This window comes from Rutidosis leptorrhynchoides, chromosome 4 (genome assembly GCF_046630445.1).
Source record: "Rutidosis leptorrhynchoides isolate AG116_Rl617_1_P2 chromosome 4, CSIRO_AGI_Rlap_v1, whole genome shotgun sequence".
NCBI lineage: Eukaryota > Viridiplantae > Streptophyta > Magnoliopsida > Asterales > Asteraceae > Rutidosis > Rutidosis leptorrhynchoides.
The window spans coordinates 356,892,054-356,916,595 of record NC_092336.1 but is presented as its reverse complement, the minus strand read 5'-3'; the positions used below and the strand labels follow the sequence as shown (position 1 = coordinate 356,916,595).

Below are 24,542 nucleotides of genomic sequence, written 5' to 3'. Positions count from 1 at the left end.
CAATCATCCAATTGCTTTAGTTTGTCAAATTACACCTAGTCACTCATGTACCTAAGGATTTCACTTCGGTACCCTAAGTACAATGTAACCGCAACATAATCGGAGTCGAACACCACGCTAGTAGGTATAAAAGAGGCACCTAATGCCGCGTCATAAAGACTCCATTACCAACATACATCGAGATTCAAAACACTCGATCTCAAGGGTTTCAGCCCACCCGTCGAACCTCACGGTTCATCGACCTCAACACAAAAGCGAACACGCGCTTAACAACCGAACACCAACCCATTTCCATGGCTTGGTAGCAACATTTTACAAATATCAAGGAATGCTTGGTTACACCAAGTCTTACGCCCTTCGCCCGTCAATCAAAACGTCGTCATAGGGTACTTCCATTAGGAACGTCACCCATATCAATAACATGCACAACACAATGCATTTAATAAACTCAACTTCAAACGGCACTTAATAAATAATCAAAAGACATATTTATTAAAACGAAACGTACCTTAACATCTCCTTGCCGGCCCCGTCCCCGCTAACTTGGGACATTCCGACTTACGATGTCCTTCTTCTTGGCAATTGAAGCACACCATGCCATCGCCTTTTGGTACCGAACATTCCCACGACTTGTGACCCCTTATGCCACAATTGTAACATCTAGACGCACTAGAATCCAATATACCCGTCCGTGTACCACCCGTGCTCACACTCGGACCCTAAGTCCTCTTACTCGGAGCACCATGCGAAACAACCCTTCTCTCGCTCGAAGGTTCACCCTTCTTTGATCGTGAATACGACTCGAAACCTCTAGCCAAGTCGAATAATTCCGAAAACGATTTCGCTTGACCCCGACTAATTTTACTTTTCAAGTCATCATTCAAGGTCCGATAGAAATCCCCCATCAACAAACGATCATCCCCCAAATACTCCGGACAAAAACGAGCCTTCGCCATAAAGGTTGTCTTGAGAGTACTCAAATCCATAGATCCTTGTCGCAAATTTCGCAACTCATTACGCAATTCCCACAAATCGGCCGAAGTCCGGAACTCCTCGAAGAATTCCTCCTTAAAGTCGTCCCACGATAAAGCCATAAACGTCTCGCCACCGACAAGATCAATCTTACCATCCAACCAATCCCTTGCCCTACCCCGCAACAAACTCGTAGCGAGTCTCGTCTTTCTCTCAGGAGGGCAATCAATAGTACGGAAACACCCTTCGACGTCCGAAATCCAAGTTGTGCTTATCAAAGGATCTGGCTTTCCGTCGTACATTGGGGGTTTAGTCCTCATGAAGCTCTTAAGACAACGCTCCATTTCGCTACTACTTTGAAGTTCGGAATACTTCCTATCCATTTCTTCTCGAAACGCACTCATTTGCTCCGCAACGGCGGCCGCAACTCTAGCGTTAAACTCCAAATCGTTCGTCTCGATCCCACTTCCCGTCGCCATTCTAAGGAATGCAAAGCGATTAGATCACGAACGTATAAAACCACACACACAACACCGGCCTATCTTGCTAAACACTCGTCGTACATCACTTGTTAGACACGATTTGCACCCGTAATAAGGTTTGCAAGTTCTTATTACGCACACACGCCGCATCGACTCGTTAGTACAACGACCGTCTCGCTCGATGATATAAACAAACACAACCAAAATTCTACGCGGTACAATCACACGCGAGAATTATTACCACAACACAAATAATATATTAATAATATCCGCATTACCAATATAAACGTTAGTCAACCTATAAACAAGGCACTAACTAAACCCATTCCGACCCGTAATCCTACAAGTCCCGCAACAAATTAAGCACACACAAAGTCTAAGTCTAGGCACCTATCTCAAGTCACCTAAATCCCTTAGACCATGCTCTGATACCACTTGAAACAACCCAACCCGTATTAAAACCGGCCCATAAAAATTTTTCCTTTTAATTTGCTTTAAATAATACTTTAGGTCCCGTTACACATATTCCAAAACGTATTTGTTATCAAAGTAAGTTCATCGAACTTAAAACATACATTAATGATTTAAACTCCTTAATACAATGGTTCATTAATTAAATCGTAAACCGGTTATAATCATTATGACCCGACTAGTTACGTTTACACAAAACCGAGCATGGTGATTTGGGACTGCGCTACCCAAATCCTAATCGAGTCCAAAAGCAAGATCTTCTAAAGCAACCTAGCCGAGATCTCTAATTCCCAAGCTTACCCGAGCCGCCAAGCATGCGAACCTATAAAAATATCAACAACGAGAGGGTAAGCTAACGCTTAGTGAGTGAGAATATACTACATACATATATATGCATAAAATGAACACGCCACAAAATAGCAAATACCGCATACCGGAGCATCCAAGCATAAAGGCAAGCTAGTCTAAGCATACCGTAAGATCACTAAGCAATGAGCTTAAGATACATCAACAAAATATAAGTTCGCCAACAACGATGTGAACAATGCCAATAAGCTACACCCGGAGGGATAGCTACAACACGACAATACAACATTATATGTATACAATATATATGTATATATATGTATATATCTCTCGAATAACATAATTTGCTTACGCTTACAACACAATAACCATGGTTAACCAATCGTACAAGGGAACGATACTCGTAAGAGACCGTCGGAGTTCGTAACATCCATTAGCGTTACTTAAACACCGCGTAATCACTAATCCCCCGGGTGATGTCTTAAACACCGCGACTAATTCACCCCCATGACAATGTGGCGTCTTAAACACCGCGACGAATCCACACGCCAATCAAAATAATGAGTGGTGTCTTGAACACCGCGACAATTCCACTCCCATGACAATGTGGTGTCTTAACCACCGCGACAATACCACATGCCAATCAAACAATGAGTAGTGTCTTAAACACCGCGACACTACTACTCGTTACTTAGAATGTGGTGTCTTGAACACCGCGACAATACCACATTCATACTACACAAATAAATACATTATATACGTACACGCATAATTATTCCACTCACAATATTAACCCTTCGCCATTGGGGTTATATAATCCACATCACACGCCCATGTGATAGAGTACACGCAAGGTGTGCACCTCGTCAAAGATGGTCAACCAAAACGCACAACCGTGCCAATTGGACCTACACACAAGTCCATCAATCCACCTATATGTGAAGTGAGCTCTATAACCGAGAACCACTTCACCCGACCCGCACCCATCCTACACATACATATGCATATAGGATATTAACACTCACCTTGTCGCCTTGAAGAAATGCTTCCAAGTAATCCGCAACTCTTCAATGGAAAGTACCTAATCCATTATCACAAATTCAACAACACACTTAGATTGGATTTACAAACCAACCCAATTTGACACTTAGTGCAAATTCGACCCAAATGCACTTCCAAGGACAAACCGCGTCCAAACTAACCAATAATGACTAACACAAGTGATAATGGTCCTAATATGCCAATTAAACCCGAATACAAGTGTTAAACACTTATCGTTCTCAAAATCGCCCACAAACCCTAATTTTGACCCATAAGGTCAAAATCTCACCATTTACAAGTTTTGACACCAAAACATGTTTAACTCGGTTTTATACTTCAACTTAATCCATTTTAAGTTTATAAACCTTAATAAATCAACAATCGGGTCATAATCCTCAACAAACCCTAATTTTGACTCTAGTCAAAATTAGTCAACCATGAAAACCCTAAAAGTCTTCAAAACACCAATAATCACTAATGCTAATGATTATACACCATTCTCAAGTCTTAAACATGGTTAAATCATTAACCAACCCAAAACCCGCCTTTAACACTTATATACCCGAATCTTGGTGTTAATCTCCAATTAGCAACTAAATGGGTTTCACCTATGAATCATACAATCAAAAGCCCCAAATTTGAATGATGAACACGAAAATGAATTTCGGAGTTAGAGCTTACCACTAGTATCACCGTGTAGCTAAGAACGAGGAGAACACACTTGTCAACTACGCCAAAGATCAATTCCCGATTCTTCCTTTCCAAAAATCCGTTTGAATCCAATTGGGTGTTTGAGTTTTTGAGAGGAAAATGAAATGAAAAGGGAAAAGAAATTAGGAAATGAAAGGAGTGGATGAGATTTAAGATCTCAATCTGGTTCAAACGCAAAAAGACCAAAATGCCCTTATTATTCTCTTAAAATTACAAAATCCGGAATCAGTTTGCCAGCATGGTCGCGCCGCGACCCTATTCGTCGCGCCGCGACGATTGCCTCGAACTGGTGGCTTTGTTTACAAGCTTTCTGATCCTGATTCTAGTGTAATGTCGCGCCGCGACCTTCTGTGTCGCGCCGCGACCCAAGGCGTGATCTGACATAACCTTTCGCACTCAAAGCTTTAATACTAGAAAATGTCCCGAACCCTTCATACGCCTATCGTACATACCCAATTCATCTATAAATCATGTACGGGGAAAAACGGGGTGTTACATGTGATAAGCTCCGTCTTTACACTAAAGGGAAGCATGAGTGTTGAGACGTGGTGATTGTATACTTGAAGATGAATAATCTTCAAGCTATGATTGTAGGGTCCTTAAAACATCGAAACACCCCAACCTCCATCAGTGTGCACTCGAGTGTGCTTTAATCCGCTAAGGAAAGTTATATACTTGGTCAGGTAACGTGGTATAACATGGTTCAAACGAAAAGACAATAATACCTCTCATGCTTGGTGCACGTGACTGACTAAACTAGGCATTACAAACGGGCTGTTAACTTCAGGACCAACTGTATACAATGTTAAAAATATATGATCAACCATGATCGATTTAAAGTTTATGTCCCACCTTGATTTTAATTTTTAGCACATACGTTGAGATGATATTTTTTCAAATTATAAAGATTGATTTTGATTTTTAGCACATACGTTGAGATGATATTTTTTCAAATGATGAAGTGTCTAGGGAAAAAAATAGAATGAAAACTGTAAGAAGTTTAGTGAAAAGCGGCCTTGCTATAACGTTGATTTTCATGATTTCAAGCGAAAATTTAATCAAACTGCATCTCACAAGAACCAGCAAAGTTGCATACTGAACCACCGCAGTTGTCAAACACATCATAACACAACCCAACAAATGGCTTCCACAATCTCTCGCAGACTTGCATCCAAGATTCTAAACCCTAAATCATCATGTGCTCTATTTTCACTTCACCCCACTTTATTACACCATATAAACCCTAATCGTTCGCATAGTTTTTTCTCAAACACCACTCGCATTTTCACTACTTTCAATCACCCATTCTACCCTAATCACACTTTGATCAGATCAAACACCAGTTTCAACCCTAATTTCAAAATCCAATTTTTAAACCCTAATCTTTATCAAACCCCCAAATTCTTGTCAACCTCTACTTCACAACCTGATTCTGAAGAAACCCAGAAACCGAATGAGACTAAAAACAAAACCATTGATGATTTTAAGCATCAAGAGATCACTGGACCAACTGTGGAACGTGATGATTCTGCACTTGCTAATGAGACCCGCCAAGTGCTCGATGAAATGTTCAAGACAGTTTATACAGTTAGTAAAAGTTTAGCTCTTTTGGGTTTGTTTCAGTTGAGTTTAGGGGCTTGGATCTCCTATGTTACAAAGTCTAGTCCTATCCCAGAAGTATCTGTTCAGAGCTGTTTAGCATTCGGTTTGCCGTTTTCGTTGGCGTTTTTGCTGCGAAGATCGCTGAAGCCCATGAGTTTTTTTAGGAAAATGGAGGAACAAGGTAGGTTGCAGATTCTTACACTTACACTTCAAGTTGCTAAGAATTTGAATGTGTTTTTTGTGAGGTTGAATGTTGTTTCGTATTTGTGTATCGGTGTTGCTTCTCTTGGATTACTTGTTATTGCTCTTTATTGATAACTTGTCATAGCTGAATCTTACATATATTGTTAGTACACTCCAATTGACTTCAAATGATATAGCTTTCGACAATAAATTTGATTACGAATTTTGTTATATGTATTCGAGACAATGATCATCATATGGGAATTTTATTTAAGTTTTTTAATGCTTGCCATTGTTGCATTTGCTTACAAATTTGTTAAACCATGTTGTGTATATGAAATATGTTGGTATCTTTAACATTTGAAGGATTTAGTAAACCATGATTAGAAGACAATTTCAATAACAGATTAGATTAAAGGTTACCCAGAGAACGAAAATTGGCTTTTCTGGATGGATTGTAGTATCATACGTGTATGTCGTGGTTCAAGAAAAAAAATGACTAGACTTATAATAGTAAGTAATGCAAGTAGTAACTTAGTTGAGAAGAGGATGAATTAATGAGATATCGAAACAAGCTTTTTTAACAGCAATTAGTGTTGAAGTGGTAGCTCAAGTAAGTTGTGATTAGAATTCAGGATACCATTGCTTTAATTTCTTAGAAGTTATGTGTTGAAATTCTTTTTGTTGGAATCATCATTTCTTCATTTTGTTTTTGAACTAGTTGTAATACACAAGCTTCTACATAAGCTACATTCAAGTTTACTTTATGAAGGATACACGTTAAAGATTGTACCTGTGTAGCACTAGATTTATTTGACAATTTTGCTCTCAAACTTTGATAGATTCCACGATGTAAATAATTTATTCCCATGTGTACCGAATGACTAGAAAAACGTAAATGGGCCTAACCCAAGGATTAGGGTTAGGGACTTAGGATAGTTGCATTTTATCGAGTAGGTATTATACCTCTTTGGCTTGAGGTCAGCAACCTTATGGGTAATCTGTTATCTGTATAACCTTATGGTAATCTGGATAAGTGGTGATATTGTTATTTGTCATTTACTATTTGTATTGTTAATTGAATTATTCATTTTACTTTCTTAAGCCTCTTAAATGGTCCGGCGAAAACTGTTCACTTTCCGATTACTCTCCCCTGCAGTTGCAGGTTCCTTCGTTACCTGACCATAATCCATTAGAGTCCACTTTAGCTTTTTCAAAGCCTTTTCCAAGCTGCTATTTCTGTAAATATTCTGGTTCCGCCTCAACCACTTTAACGTCTCCGGAACATATATGTGTATATATTTTGGGAGTGATCAGCCAAGTTTTGCTTTGATTCAACTTTTCATTTTTTTTTTTTTTTTTTTTTTTTTTTTTTTTTTTTTTGGAGGTTCTTTAATTTGGGCCGAGTTTTGATTTTTTTAGTAGGGTGTGTTTGTCGCACCATCTTTTGAAGCTTATGGGAGCTTATAGATGCTTGAACTTATGATTTTTACGAAGTTCAAGTCATAAGCTTAGTTTTTTGTGTGATAGACATAAATGTAGAGTTTATTAAAATCATAAGCTCTTAAAAAATAACCTACTCATAATAGTAGCTTATGAAAAAAAAAAAAAAAAGAAAAAAAAAAATAGAAGTATAACTTCTGAATTGGATAATAAGCTCCGGCTAGTTTACCACACACTTATATAAAATAATAAGCTTCAGCTACCGGTTTTAAAAATAAGTTCCAACTCTAGCTTACAAGCGCCAGCTAAAGGCTCCAACTACTTTCATTCAAATACACCCTAAAAGAATAATGGTAATCGAACTCGGTGAACCACGTTGAAGATATAGAAATTAAGGATAACATTGTCATCAAGAGTAAATTATTCTAATGTATATTATTTAATCTGTAAACAATAATTTGAGAGGGAATACTAAGCCTACTTTTTTTTTTTTTTTTTTTTGACAAACAATATCAGGTAAGGTCAAAACCGAGGACTAAATAATTTGCCACTTTGTTTGATTTAATTCGTTTATTTATCTTTAAAGGGTCAAATATAGAGGTAACCTAGACATTAGCTGGAACAATTGATTTAAAGCCTTGATAATTTTCTTTTTTCTTTTCTCTAGCTTCTTGCTAGAGAAGATTTGGTTTGTATATGCACGCTGTTAAAAAATGTACTCGGTTGACAAAATGCGCCTAAGGGGAAGTCACGGTAGATGGACCATAAAGAGTCATTTGTTCACTTTTTGACATTTTCTGTATTAAGTCATGATTCAGATTCAGTGTGTCTGATTTTATCTCTCCTAAAAATAGATCAATTTTTCAAATTAAGTGAAAACAACAAATTTACCTACTAATTTAAGAGTTATACAAGGTAAACATACCCTGATGTATGATTAAACAAGGGTACCAAGATTTGACCGACTATTGATCAAATAAAAAGTGTATTACGGAGCAACTAGTTCTAGGAACTTGATATTCATGGCCATATAGGTTTTTACTATAAAAACAAAAAAAGTGTTTGTTGATACACATGCTCTAATGATTAGGACAATTTTCTCCAAGAAATATTATTCAGTAAAACAAATTTTAAGGATATCAATTAGATACAAAATTCCAGCGTCTACCAGCATTTCACGTTGCTTGTAACCTAAACGAGCCCAAAAACAAACAAAAGGTACCTGTTTAATCATTTAATCTCATTTCAACCCGAATCAACAAACACATACAACTCAACAATAGCGTACCAACCATAAAATGTACCAAAAGCAAAAAAAAAAAAAAAGAAGAAGAAGAAATAAATGCACATTTTCTTGGGGTTTTTCTCTTTTTTTTTTTTTTTTCCTTTTTTTTCTTTTTTGGTGGGACTATGTTTTCTTAAATATTTGGGGAGAGGCAGATTAAGTGTTCAGGTACAAATGTGGCCCTGCAGGCATTATCTCATTACATCAAACTCAAAAATACTACCAAAATATATAACGTAACCAACCAACCGAATCCCTCTGTGTACTTGACCAAAAAAACCAATTTGTCCCAAAAAGAATACCACAAAAAAACCCACCCATAGTTCGCCACTAACCCTAAATGCTCATCATCTCCATCACCAACCCTTTTCGTGCTTGTTGCTCAACTGATATATAAGTCGTTATTTGCCCACTTATCCAGACAGATCCATGATCGTGTGAATGATTGGATTATCGTACCTCGACCAAGAAGTTAAGTGACTAAATTTAGGCATTGTTCGAATTTCCATCTGTCTTGGTCTCTGTTCGGACATAAGTGAGATTTCGGGTGGTGGGAGACAAAACGGCAGCAGGACTCGGGATGCCATCAGATGATGAGTTTTGTGCATCACGTTTCCACTGCATGCTCCTAGCACCTGTTTTGATTGGAAGGCGGGGCCGGTATAGATTAGGGATGCCTCTCGGGAAAGAAGCTCTACCAAATCTAGATGCAACAAATGGAGAAGCAGCACGGGAGACACGGGGCCAAGTTGTAACTGGTGCAGCAGCTTCAGGCTGACCAGAACTTTTTCTTACAACCTGCATGCATCAAAATTAAACACATTTTTGAGTTGTTCGTTTTTGGGGCGATAAAAGTGAAGGTGGCTCAAGACATTAACAAATGGGCATTGATAAATTCACCATCTTTTTTGAAGAAAAGTTGTACAATACAACATGTTAAAGCATATTCATGGTGGATATATCAAAAAAGATGGTGGATATATCACCAGCCTAAACAAATATGTATCAAATAGCATCCTTTCAAATAAAAAAGATTTTACCATCACGCGACTTAAACAAGTCTTAAAATGCAACTCAATTTCGTAAAAGAAATCAAATAGCCGTACAATATCATTTGAGCGTTTTTTAGAAACTATTCAGTTTCAGCAAGTGAGCACAGTTTGGGAAAAATAGCAATAATGCTCAAATGGCATCTAAGGATCCAGTATATATTTATATTCTAGACAACAAAACATAGTTGCACAGAGCAGGGATAAAATAACCACTTTGTATACAACAAGTAACATACACCTCTCGTGTCCAGGTACAAACTAACCCTTACTTGGCAACACTGATTTGTATTCTATGTATTTTGTAGTTGGAAGTTCTGATTTTTATTAAATTATTTAATTATTTTATATTTAATTCCAACGGGTTTTGACAAAACTGATCTACTATTTCTTAAGATCATTGTGATTTGTTAGCAAATATATTTAGATGCATGTAGATATTAGTTACCATTTAGCTAGTTATACACATAGAATTAGTTTATTTTTACATGGTCACCAAAATAATATAAGCCTATTAATATGCCTAATGGCTCTATGTAATCTCTTTTACTAAATGAAAGTAGTTACTTATTTGTGGTTTATTATTGTCCTAACTTAAGAGCACTATAAACAAATCGGCCTATAAAACAATCAGCCGCCGGATGTCGACTAAACATCGGTGATTCAGAGGGGATCCCACTTTTTTTTCTTGGTTTTACATTGTCTTAGTACAATTATTTTTTCTGTTAAGCAACAAACCTAGCCTTCCATTAATTAACACAATGAATTCCTTCTTTGTGGTTTATTTCTAATAATACTGAGGTTTGTTCATTTTCCAACCTAAAAATAGCATAGGGTATCCAAATCTAAAATGTAATTATAAGTTACTCAAAAGGCTTTAACTAAAACTATATTGTTTACTATTCAGATACCTTTCTCTCGCTTAACAATTATGCAAGTTGTAGGTAAGTTAAAACTACTAGTACAATAAGTCAGTAACAAACTTCCAAACTAGGATAGAAAGGTTCCTCAAACTAGTAGAATTATGTAATAATGGATGACATTGTTACAAAGGTATTATGATTCGACAGCAAATGATAGTGAAATCAGTAGGTACCTTAAGAATACGTGACATAAAGGATGTACCATCTAGAGACAAAGCATTTTCTGCAGCCTCTTTTTTCATAAACTCCACATAAGCTGATCTGCATGAAAGGAACCGTTTGAATCAGAAGAAACCATAGTTTCTATCTTCAGCAATAAAAAGATAGACTCGCTATAGCGTTTATCCCAAACTTTTTGGATCAGATAAAAAATAAAACGCATATTGGACTCGTTTATATCAAGAAAAATGAATTCTTTAAATAGCATATGAAATAGACACAAATCACACATGCAAACAGCAAAATCTAGTGCGAAAAAGAAAACAGAATAATGTCAAACCCTTTTGGCTGTCCAGTTGCTGCATCAGATACTATAACCACTTTGAGCACATCCCCAAACTTGTTGAAGTGCCGAGAAAGACCATCCTTAGTTGCAGCAAAATGGACCTATAATAATTCAACAATTTTTAAACAAAGAAATACAATCATGAGGATAAAGTAATGACATGACACTATACAAGAAAGTAGGATCGTTACATTGCTAACGTAAATGGTGCGAGAATCCACATCTTCAATAGGTAGACCAGTGGGATTAACATCTGCAAAACAAAAATTTAATATGTAAAATTATGTGTGTAAATATAGAAGAAAACCATAAACATAAACTCATGATTATGTAAAAACATTAAATATAATCATTCTTTTGTACAGAAACTCTAAAACTCTAATTTAAATACATGTTAAAATGTTGATCAACTTTGACTTTGGCAAATAAATCGATTTTGACACTTTAATCGACGTTGACAGATTACCTAAACGGATTTTGGAAAATCGGATCGGTATGTTCTTACAATAGAATAATCGGAATTAATTGGGAGTAGTCGGGGTTTTTTAAAAACAGTGATAGAGTGTAAAATAAATCGCTGAACCAATTCGCCTCTCCATAATATACTCGTCAATCATGACGCATATATATTCGAGGAAGCCAGATAAATGCAATAAACAGTAACAAAGAACATAATATAGACAAGCACAGTACTTACCAGTTGATGACAGTGTCTTCTTAATCTCTGGTTGAGCATGAATAGTGGGTACTCCCTGAGTATAAAAACATATTAGAAACAATCTAGCCTAATATAATTCTAGAAAATTGAAACACAATAAAAACAAACACATTCAAGTATAAGCTTACATTTCCATTGTTAATAGTGGCATAATTGCCCATGTCTGAAACCCCACTTGGTTTCCGATCATTTACATTTGAAGAAATATTTACTATTTTACGAGAGAGATTAGCCGTAGAAACAGGAGTATTCTGATCTCTGTGTGGTTTCTTAAACTTTCCATCCACAGCCTTTGCTGCATTGTACTGCAACATCTCAGAATCATTAACCAAACGTCCACCTGATTCAACAATCTGAGAATTCATGTTGTTATGTCCCTCATTAATATATGCAAACTCAGAAGCAATTCCAGTATCGTGTTCCATCATAGGAACATCATCAATGTACTGGTCAGAATAAGTTGGATCAGTGGTCTCTGTAAAACCCTCGTGTTGTTCATCTTCTTCTGGAAACGGGTCAACAGTATCTGGTATATCCATACTACGCCCAAGCCGGTCAAATACATTTCCAGAATGTTTGACTTTTACAACGTCTTTAGCAGCATCAGCCACAGCTTTAATGGCAACAGCCATGGATTTAGGTACTCTTGCAACTGAGCGGATTTTGGGACGCCGTTCTTCAATAAAGGTGTCATCAGTGGGTGTAGAAACTATAGAACGTAAGCGTTTATTTGATTGCTCTGAAGTTGAACCGGTGGGCCTCGAAGTTGCAACTGCATCTCGCACTGCAAATTGTAGTAGTCTTCGGGAAGCTCCTAGGGTCGGTTTAGACACCGTTTCTCTCTGAAAGTAAACATTTTAACATGTGCTGAGACCTATATCTATATCTATCAATCAATACATATATAAAAAGAGGGTTTTGCTGATGTTATGAAGCTGTTTTGTCATAATATGAGATTAAATTGATGATGATGTGTCATCATGTAGTTAAATGCTGAAGTCATAAACTTTATTTCTAATGTAATCAACAAAATTCTAACAGAACTATATATTAGTATATTACTGTTAAAAAACTTAAAATAGTAAAGTTTTTAAACCAAAAAATATTATTCTTGAAAATGTCAATATTCAATTACATGTCTCTTACAACTGCACAATTTTGACGTATTTGTTTCCGATTAGGTTTTTAAAGCAATTATTTTGACAAGTCTATTTTAGTAACAAGCTACTAACAAATGAGGCTTATTGCTTTTACCTTTTTAATTGTTGACTATATAAATGTATAAATGCATCACTAAAAGAACAAGCAAAATGCAATACAACAACAACAATACCCAATCCCACACGTGTAGATAAAGGGTAAACATGCAAAATGGAATATACAAAACACATTTTTAAAATTATAGTTAAAAATATTAAATAAAACTTATAATTTAAATTTGTCATCAACCCCATGTTTTCACGGGTCCATAAACTAGTATTAACTTAAATAGCATATATGAGGAAGGAAAAACAGGGCCAAACCTTGACTTGTGATCTTTCATCGGTCTGATCTGTTTCACCACCACGACCTCTTTTTCTTTGAGCTACTGGTTCAGGTGAGGGTGATCGTTTCACATGTTTTTCATCATCTGCATGGATATTAGCAATCACTGCACTACGAATCGGGGGTGGTTCTTCTGGATCTTTTATAACTCCTCTCCAATCTTTGTTTCTTCGACTCTTTGATAATTTATCAGATTTCATGCCATCAGATTCGGACCTTACATCTTCCTTTGCAGACAGTTTCTGTTTCCCCACTTCATCAGGACGAGATTCTTTTTGTTGTGCATATAGGTCAAGATTTGATCTCAAATGATCCCACAGCCTGCAGAGTAATAAAAGTTAAACATGTGATATAACAGAACAGCTTTTAACTAAAAACTTGAATAGGGTGGGTACAAATGCATTACCAAGATACAAAAGAGTCGCTGTCATCTCCCAAAAAGACATTCAACTCATTCCTTGCTTCTGCTTTGCGCCGGCCATTTTTAAGCAGAACGATCACATATTCCTGCAAGACAAACTGAATCATGAATCCCATACATTTTCCTTAATATACCAGTAGTCCTCATACTGTCACTTAACTGGTGCACAAATCAAATTCTCTTACACAATAAAAACCAGTTTTCATGGCTGTCTATATGTCTTTCCCATCAGCTACAAGGTTTAGTCCCACGTCAGAAATGCATGCTGAATATTTGACCAATCTAACTTATATCAATTTATCATTTCATCATAATAGATTATGAATCCCCTAACACAATTTAAGAAATTATATGAACATCCTCTAACAAACATAAATATCTAGCTGATGAAGACTTAATCTAGTGTGTGCAATCTTGATGATAGTTCTAAAAAAATGTGTCCAAACATGACACCGAACATATTGCCGCACATCGCATCATATGACATCACATAAGTACGACAATAAAGACGTGATTCAACACAATTAAAGAATAAAAATTTTATGTTCTCTGTAACAAAGACATGAAAGAAGATCATGATAGATCCCCAAATTTGCATTTTATAAGTAGATATACAAAAGCAGACTGTAAGGTTTAATCATAGCAGTTTCATAGATCATAGCATTGTGATAGAATCAGACATTCAGACATGATCAATTAAGATTGACGGAAAGTAAAGTGGTTATACATAAGGACAGTACTCATCAATGATATAAACCGAACAGAAATTTAATTTCACATGGCGATTGTATTTGGCACCGATGCCACATCAGAACAATACATGACGTTTCCATACAAACTATAAACGTCCATGCAATGCTTAGGCAATAAGAAATTTACACGCAAATGGTAATAAACTAACACGACTGACTAAAAATTTAAGCTCATGGATCCTTGGATACTTCATCAATTTTTAGGTTATATGCTAGCACCTAGCAGTAACAATACCACCTTGGGCCATTCATGTTAGTATATAACATGTGTTCTACGTGCAGAAATTATAAAACATATAACTCGGAGTTTATCAAAACTTTAGGCTCATACAAGTTGGAGTACAAAAAAAGAACATTTATTTCCTGATAAATTATATACAAACGGTTCTATTGATTTCATTTTATAATCATCACACATCTATTCATATACAAAACATACCACAAGAGTGTCATCTGTATAGTCCCCCATAAACTCCTTCAGCTTTTCCTTCACTCGATCCCGCAACTTTCCAGCTCCATCTCCGGAGAATATAATCCTAAAAGTCAGATCATCAACACTATCCATCAACCCCTTTTTCGTTCCAAAACCTTCTGTAAAAAACCACTTCTAGACCCCCCCAAACTGTCAGCTATTCCCACTTGATCAACTCTTTCAAACTGTACCAAACTCAACATATACTGATAACTCTGCACCTGCATTAAAAACAGAAACTAGTGAATAAACATATACTCGTATAACACGAATAGAAGTATAACAAAAACCGCTCATACTACCACTCATCTAAATGAAGTATAAGACAAACAATCTTGTTATGACCCTTTCTGGAATTCCTATTTCATAAACAGAATTAAAGATAGGGATCAAACTACCAGAATCTCAAAAACTATAACTGAAGTAATCGGATCATACGAGCTAGTGTGTGATTTTAGAAAAATAATTGTTAAAAATCTGCTTTCATTCATCAACTAGCAAACTACAATTAGAATCGAACACTATACACAATACACATGCTCATTACTACAGTTACTAACAAACACGATTCTGTTAAAAAAAACCAACATCTGCACCTCATGTGATATTTACTGGAGTAAAAAAGTTGACATCAAATGCACACTCGCAGAGATTACGGAAATTATAAAACCCTAATTTCTACAACAGATATTTCTTCATTAAGCAAACACTCAACACCGTGATTTTATGGAAATTAACCAGCTAACAAGACGAATTTATAATAATGATGCTCGGAAACCCTAGGTTTTTTCATATCAAAAGAGTAAATTGATAAACTATAAACTATGTATACACGCGTATACATATAAGTATAGAAAAGGAGAAAATGAACCACGAGTATTACCGGTTAGAATAGAAAACTCCGATGAAGAATCGACGACAAAAGGGATGAGGTCGCCGTCTTCTTTTCTTTCTGTTTTGCAGATTAGAACTGCAGTGTGTGGGTATTGATATCGATATTGGGCTCTCGGCTTTTGTATCTGATACACCTTTTATATGGGCCTATATCTCTTTTTTTTTTTCTTTTTTTTTTTTTTTTTTGTCAAAATAACGATAACATTAATACAGATCCGGAGATCAATTGATGTACGGATTACTTGAAAGGTTTAATACGGAGTATCCATGTATTACGTACGTAAATAGATATCTTGAGGATCTCTATTTTATTCCCCGTACAATTATTTTTTCTTTTTAACACTGGATTTTAATTTTAATTTTAATTTTATCACCAAAACCGACTCTAGAACGTAGAGAAGACATTACAAAAGAGAAAGACATTACATAGGTTTTTACAACCATTACCTATAAATCTAAACCAATAAAAAAAAGATAATCTATTTGCATAAAAAAATTAAAAATAGTACGGTGTCTTTTAATCGAATCTTGAAACATGGCTCCATTCATGTACCTCTAAATGAATCAAAATGAAGCTAAAAAGTTGAAGTATAACTTCCTCTTTTTCTCTAAGAAGGAATGCTAATTATTGAACAATGTCACATAGTCTTGGCACAAGGTGAAATTTGGGTTCCGCTCGTCGATCCACCTATAAACTCAAAGCTAAACTTTTAATGAATGCTTAAAAAAAACACATAATCCAAAGTTTCAGCTCTAGACTCGCAAACCGAATAGATTATGGAAGTCAATTCTAGGCCACGTTTAGATTGGTTAAATAGATGAGGGTTTATGTCTCGAAAAACTATCTATATACACATATATCTTCTTCGAGAGACATTTAAATCATCTAAAAAGTGGGAAACAGTCGGGACATGCCGCTATCAATATGTTTGCTAGCCAAACAACTAAGAATTCTCCATTGCCTGAGATCGACCAATACCATCTACCCAAACAATATTATTTATACTATATTAAATTGTTGATAACTAATGATTCATTATTTAAGATTGATGAAATAGTAATGTAATTTTGTTTAACTGTGAAAAAATTATTAAAAAAACAACCCCTAGCGAGCAACTAGGGAAAGACCAACAACCAACATACAACGGTTAAAGCGCCAAACAAAAAAAAATGACTACAACGGCTTTAAAAGCCACTCGTCCCATCTAATACAATTATTACTTCTATTACAATACCAATTAAAAGCAAAATTACAAATGGAATCAAAAAAGATCTCCTTCTTTATAAACGGGGATGCAAAAATAATATCATTCATGTATCTCCACATGTACCATAAAGAGATAGCAACGATCACATACGACTTGCATTTATTCATAACTGTAGCACGCCAACTTTCAAACCATTCTAACCAGTATGCCCATGTGTTAACCATCGGCCCCGAACATGACTACTTAAAATGGATCGAATCTGTCTAGTTTGCACGAATAATTGGCTAGCATGAAGTAGAAATTGAATTAGAGCTTGAGCTTCTGATATGTTGTTAAATGTATGTTGATTAGAATATCTTGTTTGTATGTCTAGCACTGAAAGCTTTATTTTCTATGTGTTGTATGTGTGCCGAAACCAAAGGTCTCGATTCTGTTAAAATCAGAAAGTCCGACATGTTGGTCAAAACTGTACAAATTGGCTAACATGGTTTTCTTAGATCTTTTTACCACTGATAATATGAGGTGTTAGGAATCATCTCTAATTTGCCGTTTGTGATTTACTATTTTCTAGATTAAATGAGAATTAATATGAAACTGATGCCCAAACATAAATTGTACTTGAATGTTTTGCATGCTACGTGAGTTATAGGAATCGTATGATAGCGTGGTTGGTCTTTTTGGAAAGCTTATGACATGTACTTATGATCTGGAACTTCTCATAGTTGTTTGATGTTTCATTTGTGAACTTTGCTTGTCCGATTGCATGACTGTTGTGAAAACGTACAATAGCTAAACTAGTAAACGTTAATTGGCTAAACGAATGTGTGAAACTCATGAGTTGACCTTGGTTTGACTCTGTGACATCATTGACATGACCTACTAATGTAGATGAATTATGTTGACCAACTTGACCAAGTTTGACTTTTGTTGACTTGCATGACTAGTTGAAAACTGTGTTGACTTTTACAATACGATTGCGTCGATCTGAGCAATAGGACAACTGTACTGTGAGTCTGTCTTTTAAAACAAACTTATGTAACTATATAATGGTACATTTAGGTTACATTACTCGGTTGTTGTAATTCGACTACTCTTTGCTTGTGAATTGTCAAGTGCACTCAAGGTGAGTCTACAGTCCCATAAACTTTTACTTTTTGGGATGAGATAACATGTTGTTTAAATTGTTTTACACATAAGACACGAGTATAAAAACTGAATACACATAATGAGTATAACGACCCTCACTTTTCCATTTCTAATTTTACTATATCGCCCTTAGGATTTTTGTGAGCTCATAAATTTCTAGTTAGCAAAACGTTGACCAAATAGTAAACTTTTAGTCGACACTCACTGCTAATTAAAATTTATGCCTTTCTGTGATAGTATAACTGTTAGTCTATAGGTAATAAACAAAATGTAACATTTATATTAATAATGAAATATTTGGGAACTAAATAAAATAAATAAAATTCTTGGACTAGTTAAAAAAATAAATAAATATATAAACTATATAAATATATAAAAGAGCCGAAAAAAAATAATATAAATATATAATGATAAAAAATGTCGTCCAATACATAAAAAAATAATAATTAAAGATAATTAGTAAAAACAAATCCTAAGCTAGTTATAATTACTCTACTCCTAATCTAATTCAAATAAACAAGTCCTAATCTAATCACAACTCCTGATACTAATCCTCTAAAATGATCTATGAGAAATCCTAATATGATTATGACTCTAAAAATTAGCATTATATTATCACCCATTTAGCTCCTCATAAGTTGCATCACAAAATCACTTGAATCTCTCTTCTTCTCCTTCTTTTTGTTCGGCAGTTTGTCCCATCACTACCTCACCACCTTAGGCGATCACCAACACCACCAAAATAGCCTCTATCATCGCCCATCTGTTGCGTTTCCTGAAGCCCATCACTGCCGCCACCCTGCTGTGTTCTGCAGCCCCAAACCGCCACCATAACAGGCTGTTTCTGCTGCTGCTGTAAACCGCCACAAAGCACCTCCTTTTTTCCTGCTGTCCTGCGTGATAAAACACCACCCACAACCGCCCAAAAACAGCCCAAAGTTGTTCTTGTTACTGCTCTTTTTCTGCTGTTTCTGCGCGTCCAAAACAGCCCACAAACCCGCCCAAATCGAGCTACTGCTGCTGCATTTTTTTTGCTGTTTGACGACACAAACCACCACCAATCGCCACCTTTTAGCCACTGTTTGCTGCTATTTTATGCTGCTACTGTTCGGGTTTTTGTCACCATTAGAACGCCACTTTTTCTCGCTTAAACCACTCCTAAGGTACCTCTAAACACCATAAATTAATTATACTTTTAATTTGTTTTAATTATTATGTTTATAATTAAATGATAATAATGAATATGTTTAAAAGGATAAAGCTTATGATCAAGATGAGTTAAGTATGAATATATAAACATGAAGATTAAAAGTATGATTTAACATATATATATATATATATATATATATATATATATATATATATATATATATATATATATATATATATATATACATATATATATATATATACATATATATATATATATAATTAACATGATGAGAATGGGAAGTTAATAATAATAATGATTATTGTATAAGAAGGTGTAATTCTGATAATGATAAAGATTTTATGAACATATAAAGATGAACATGATAAGACTATAATAAAACATATAAGTTGTAGTTAAGATAAGATAAAATTTAAAACATACTAGTTACATAAAACATGATAATATAGGATATTAAAGTTAAAAAGTTAAACTAAAATATTACTATAACACATGAAAACCTATCTTATATTGTAACACTTAAAATTAAACTAAGTTATATTGTCATACAAATATTAAACTATAAGATATGATTAATAATATGGTTAATAATGTTACTATGAACACTTAAATGGTTGTGATTAATAAAGATTGGTTAAGATTGATGAATAAGCTTTAACATGAACACATAAGATAATTAATAATAAGATTTGAAGATTGATAAAAAGTGGAATTGCATGCATGTATGCATATGTATATGTATGTATCATATTGATGACAGCGAGGTGTACTAGGAAATAGTATTATTTTTACAACGAATTACTATTAAATACGATACAATTTTACACAAGATATTTATTTATTTATAGAATGGATATACCTAAACCTTGCTACAACACTTATAGGCAGTGTACCTAATCGTACATTAGTGTTATTTTTAGTAAGTCCGGTTCGTTCCACAGGGAAAATTAAACAAGCTTAACGCTATATTAGTTTTAACTTATAAAAATACAAAAATATATATAAGTAGTATTATTATTATAAAAGGGGGTTTTTACCGTTTAATGACCGGTTTGTCGATTTTTAAAACTTTAGTCGCAGTTAAAACCTAATGTAAAATATTAAAAATAAATATAACTTAATTTAAAGCGTAAAGTAAATAACGATAATGAAATTGCGATAAATAAAAGTGCGATAAAATAAAATTGCGATAATTAAAAGGTACGATAAATAAAATGACAATAAATTAAAGTGCGATAATTAAAAGTGCAATTAAATATGAAATATATAAATTATGCTTATTTAAACTTCCGTAATCATGATGTTTGACGTGTTGATTTTAGTTTATTCCCATGGGTTAATTGTCCTTTGTCCTGGATTATTTAATATGTCCGTCTGGTTTTTGTCCATAACAGTCCATCTATCATAAATATAAAGTGCGAGTGTCCTTGATGTTTCGCGAGGTGTATATAAAATAGCTTATATTTTTACAGGAAATACTATTAAATACGATACAATTTTACACAAGATATTTATTTATTTAGAGAACGGATATACTTAAACCTTGCTACAACACTTATAGGCAGTGTACCTAATCGTACAGTAGTGTAGTTTTTAGTAAGTCCGGTTCGTTCCACAGGGAATCTTTTTAAACAAAGCTTAACGCTATATTAGTTTACTTTTATAAAAATACAAATATATATATAAGTAATATTATTATTATAAAGGGGGGGTTTTACCGTTTAATGACCGGTTTGTCGATTTTAAAACTTTAGTCGCAGTTAAAACCAAATGTAAAATATTAAAAATAAATACAAGATTTAAATTAAAGCGTAAAGTAAATAACGATAATGAAATTGCAAATAATAAAAATGCGATAAAATAAACTTGCGATAATTAAAAAGTACGATAATTAAAAGTGCAATTAACTACAATAATAATAAAAATGTGATAATTAGAAGTGCAATTAAATATAAAATAAAGGAAATTAAATATGAAATAAAAGAATTATGCTTATTTAAACTTCCGTAATCATGATGTTTGACGTGTTGATTTTAGTTTTATACCCATGGGTTAATTGTCCTTTGTCCTGGATTATTTAATATGTCCGTCTGATTTTTGTCCATAACAGTCCATCAGTCATAAATATAAAGTGCGAGTGTCCTCGTCAAATTATTCTTATACCCGAAGTTAAATATTCCAACTAATTGGGGATTTAAACTGTAACAAGATTTTAATACTTTGTTTAATAATTACACCAGGATGTCGACTGAGTGTAACCCAAGGTTTTAATATTTTGTTATCAATTATACCAAGTGTCCTTGTACATAATTTCACCCCTGTTTTAATTATTCTAGTGACTATTAATCCATTCCCGTGTCCGGTTAAATGAACGATTATTCGTACATATAAATACCCCGCCCATCGTGTCCGATCGAGTGTAAATGGTTATTTATAGGGACGCCCAATTGTAAATCTTTATATTGACATTAACAAACTATCATTTAGTTAAACAAATATAAAGCCCATTAATAGTCCATAATCTAATTTCCACAAGTGTCGTTCTTTTATCCAAACTCCAATTATGGTACAAAGCCCAATTACCCAATTTTAGTAATTAGCCCAACATCATGATTACTTTGGATTAAATAAGCATAATAATAACTTAGCTACGAGACATTAATGTAAAAAGGTTGAACATAACTTACAATGATTAAAAATAGCGTAGCGTTACACGGACAGAATTTCGACTTACACCCTTACAATATTCGCTAACATACCCTTATTATTAGAATTATAATTAAAATTAAAATATAAATTATAAATATAAATATTACGTATAAATGGAGAGAAGAGAAAGATAGATGGATATTTTTTTGGTGCAGCAAAGCTCGATTTTTATAGGCATGTGGGCTGGAACTGGGGCTCATGCGATCGCATGGATTTATGCCTTCCAGGCCATGCGATCGCATGGCCAGCTGGGGAGGCTCATATTTGGTTGTTTTCTTCTGCCGACGGTTTTATAAATAATATAATATATTAAATAATTATAAGAATTATTTAAATATTATATTATATTTATGTGCATAGTTGACTTGTAATTTTTAGTCCGTTGCGTCGAGCGTTGAGAGTTGACTCTGGTCCCGGTTCCGGATTTTTGAACGTCCTTGCGTACAATTTAATATCTTGTACTTTGCGTTTTGAATCTTGTACTCTTGTAATTTCGAGACGTTTCTTATCAATAATTGGAACCTCTTGGATTGTATTTTGTACTTTTGAGCTTTTTGGTCGTTTGCGTCTTCAATTCGTCGAATCTGTCTTTTGTCTTCACCTTTTATTATTTAAACGAATATCACTTGTAAATAGAACAATTGCAACTAAAAGCTTGTCTTTCTTGAGGAATAATGCTATGAAATATATGTTCGTTTTTAGCATTATCAAATATTCCCACACTTGAGCGTTGCTTGTCCTCAAGCAATACCGTCTTGAAATACTAGAATCACTTCTTTATTCTTCACACTTTGTACATTAGTGATTTCTATACGGCGGTATAAACAATGATAGTAACGATAGAACCATGGTTAAAGGTGGGTGTGTCATCCACAGTTGCCTCGGGTTTAGGTCAACGACACTTGCAATCAAATAGCCGATTTACTTTCGGTTTCCAAAGCAAAGTGCACATTTGAAAGGCGGTTTACAGTCCCACATGACTATGAAAATGTAGATCCTTAAGGAAATTGGATCTTTATGAAAACATTTGATCTTTTGAAAATTAAATCTAGTTTTTACCCTAGATAAGTTTTCCGGATTAACCCTTCACCGGTGTTTGCAAAATATTTTTGTGGGTTTGGTGGGTTTCAGATTTGAAAATTTTAGCTCAAAACTTGCGGTTTTGTGTCACCCACTTGCTAACCTTGTATTAGGAAAGCAACACGTCCAGTTTACTTGTCCCGTATATTACCTTTCGGTAAACTACCGTCCGGTTGTAAAGGAAAGCGTTGAACAAGCAACTGTTAAGGCAATGTCCCCTGACATGCTTTTAATTATGGTCTATAACATGTCGGACGCAATTACTATCCTTGGTAGGAGCAATAGTAAAGCTCACCCTTATGATTTTTCGATCTGGCACAAGGTCCTGTCTTTGACCATGCTATGCAACCACCGTTCTTACGGTTGACACCCGATTTGGTTCAGGTGACCTAATGAATTCTAGGTGAATTCCTAGGACTTTACGTTCAATGATAATGAACGCATTGAAAATAGGGTTTTCAGAAAACAAATCGGTTTGTAATTTTGATCAAAATATTTTCTCGTTCAAGCTCGAGTTTAGATATCATTGAATTCCATGAGTTTGAATTCTCAATCTTTAAGGTCAATCTCTAGGATTGAGTAATATCAGGCTTAAAAGCTGATTTTTAATCTTTAAGGAGATTATCCTTTCTGGGGTTCTGATTCATTAGTCTTATCCAGCTAATTTGCACGGTGCCCCCCCATTTTACGAGATAAATCCTTCTCATGGTTAGGATAAATCTGACCACTTGGCGACCCTGTTTAATGCTGAGGTCCGTGGATTTCCTGCTGATTTTAGTGATGACTTTTCTAGATTTTTCGTCATCCTACAGCTGGTCTGGACGACAACTTCTTGACCTAAATCAAGAAGCGCGTGTCTTTTTCGGAAGACTTTACTTCCTTTTAATGATGGAATTGATTCATCGTGTAGATCCATCTTTTCTTTTCTTTCATCGGGTAAAACAGTTTAGTTTAGTTCAAAGCAAAAGTATTTTCAGTTATTTGTCACAGATATATGTGACATATGTTTAAGATAACTTGGTAAATTTTCCCACACTTGGCTTTTATTTTCCTTTTTATCGTCCTCTATTCCATTTTGAATGAATTTTAACATTTTGGTTTGTTTCTCAATTTATGTCCTTTCCGAGGTTACAATAATTTTGGTGTTAACACTTAGTTTTATCGTTCATAAATATGTATAAACATGATTTTGAGTTCATTTAATTGAAAATTTTGAAATTTTTTACTAGAATTGGGTAGTCAGTATATAAGACTAGGGCTGTTCTTTATTATCAGAGAGCACTAGATTCTAATACAACTACTGCTTTACTAGTATTTTTAATGGTAACCAAGTGTTTAAGATAAAAATTTTAAAATCCGAAAGAATTTAACCCCTTCCCACACTTAAGATCTTGCAATGCCCTCATTTGCAAGAAATCAGTAACAATTTAAATTATTGAGGGTGATTTGTGCG

The 24,542-nt window shown here is 34.6% G+C and overlaps 2 protein-coding genes across 2 annotated transcripts; one reads left to right on the top strand and one right to left on the bottom strand.

Annotated features, from left to right (window-relative positions):
• The first annotated feature begins 4,951 nt into the window (after window positions 1-4,951).
• LOC139844336 (uncharacterized) lies at window positions 4,952-6,050 on the top strand. Its single transcript, XM_071834556.1, has one exon. The coding sequence runs from the start codon at window positions 5,124-5,126 to the stop codon at window positions 5,898-5,900; it is 777 nt and encodes a 258-aa protein (XP_071690657.1). The 5' UTR covers window positions 4,952-5,123; the 3' UTR covers window positions 5,901-6,050.
• Window positions 6,051-8,325: 2,275 nt separating this feature from the next.
• On the bottom strand, window positions 8,326-15,878 carry LOC139843789 (uncharacterized). The gene is made up of 10 exons (XM_071833938.1): window positions 15,765-15,878; window positions 14,849-15,102; window positions 13,643-13,743; window positions 13,215-13,557; window positions 11,820-12,533; window positions 11,671-11,725; window positions 11,165-11,226; window positions 10,968-11,074; window positions 10,642-10,729; window positions 8,326-9,294 (listed from the first exon to the last, which is right to left on the bottom strand). The coding sequence occupies exons 2-10, from the start codon at window positions 14,972-14,974 to the stop codon at window positions 8,983-8,985; spliced, it is 1,908 nt and encodes a 635-aa protein (XP_071690039.1). The 5' UTR covers window positions 14,975-15,102; window positions 15,765-15,878; the 3' UTR covers window positions 8,326-8,982.
• Between the last annotated feature and the right edge of the window lie 8,664 nt (window positions 15,879-24,542).

Excerpts from the sequence above, each read along its gene's own strand:
- LOC139844336 (XM_071834556.1), top strand. The coding sequence starts at position 5,124 with ATGGCTTCCACAATCTCTCGCAGACTTGCATCCAAGATTCTAAACCCT.
- LOC139843789 (XM_071833938.1), bottom strand. The coding sequence starts at position 14,974 with ATGGATAGTGTTGATGATCTGACTTTTAGGATTATATTCTCCGGAGAT. Across the intron at positions 12,534-13,214 it reads ATGAAAGATCACAAGTCAAG|AGAGAAACGGTGTCTAAACC; the intron begins GTTTGGCCCTGT and ends GTTTACTTTCAG. Across the intron at positions 11,726-11,819 it reads CCACTATTAACAATGGAAAT|GGAGTACCCACTATTCATGC; the intron begins GTAAGCTTATAC and ends TTTTATACTCAG.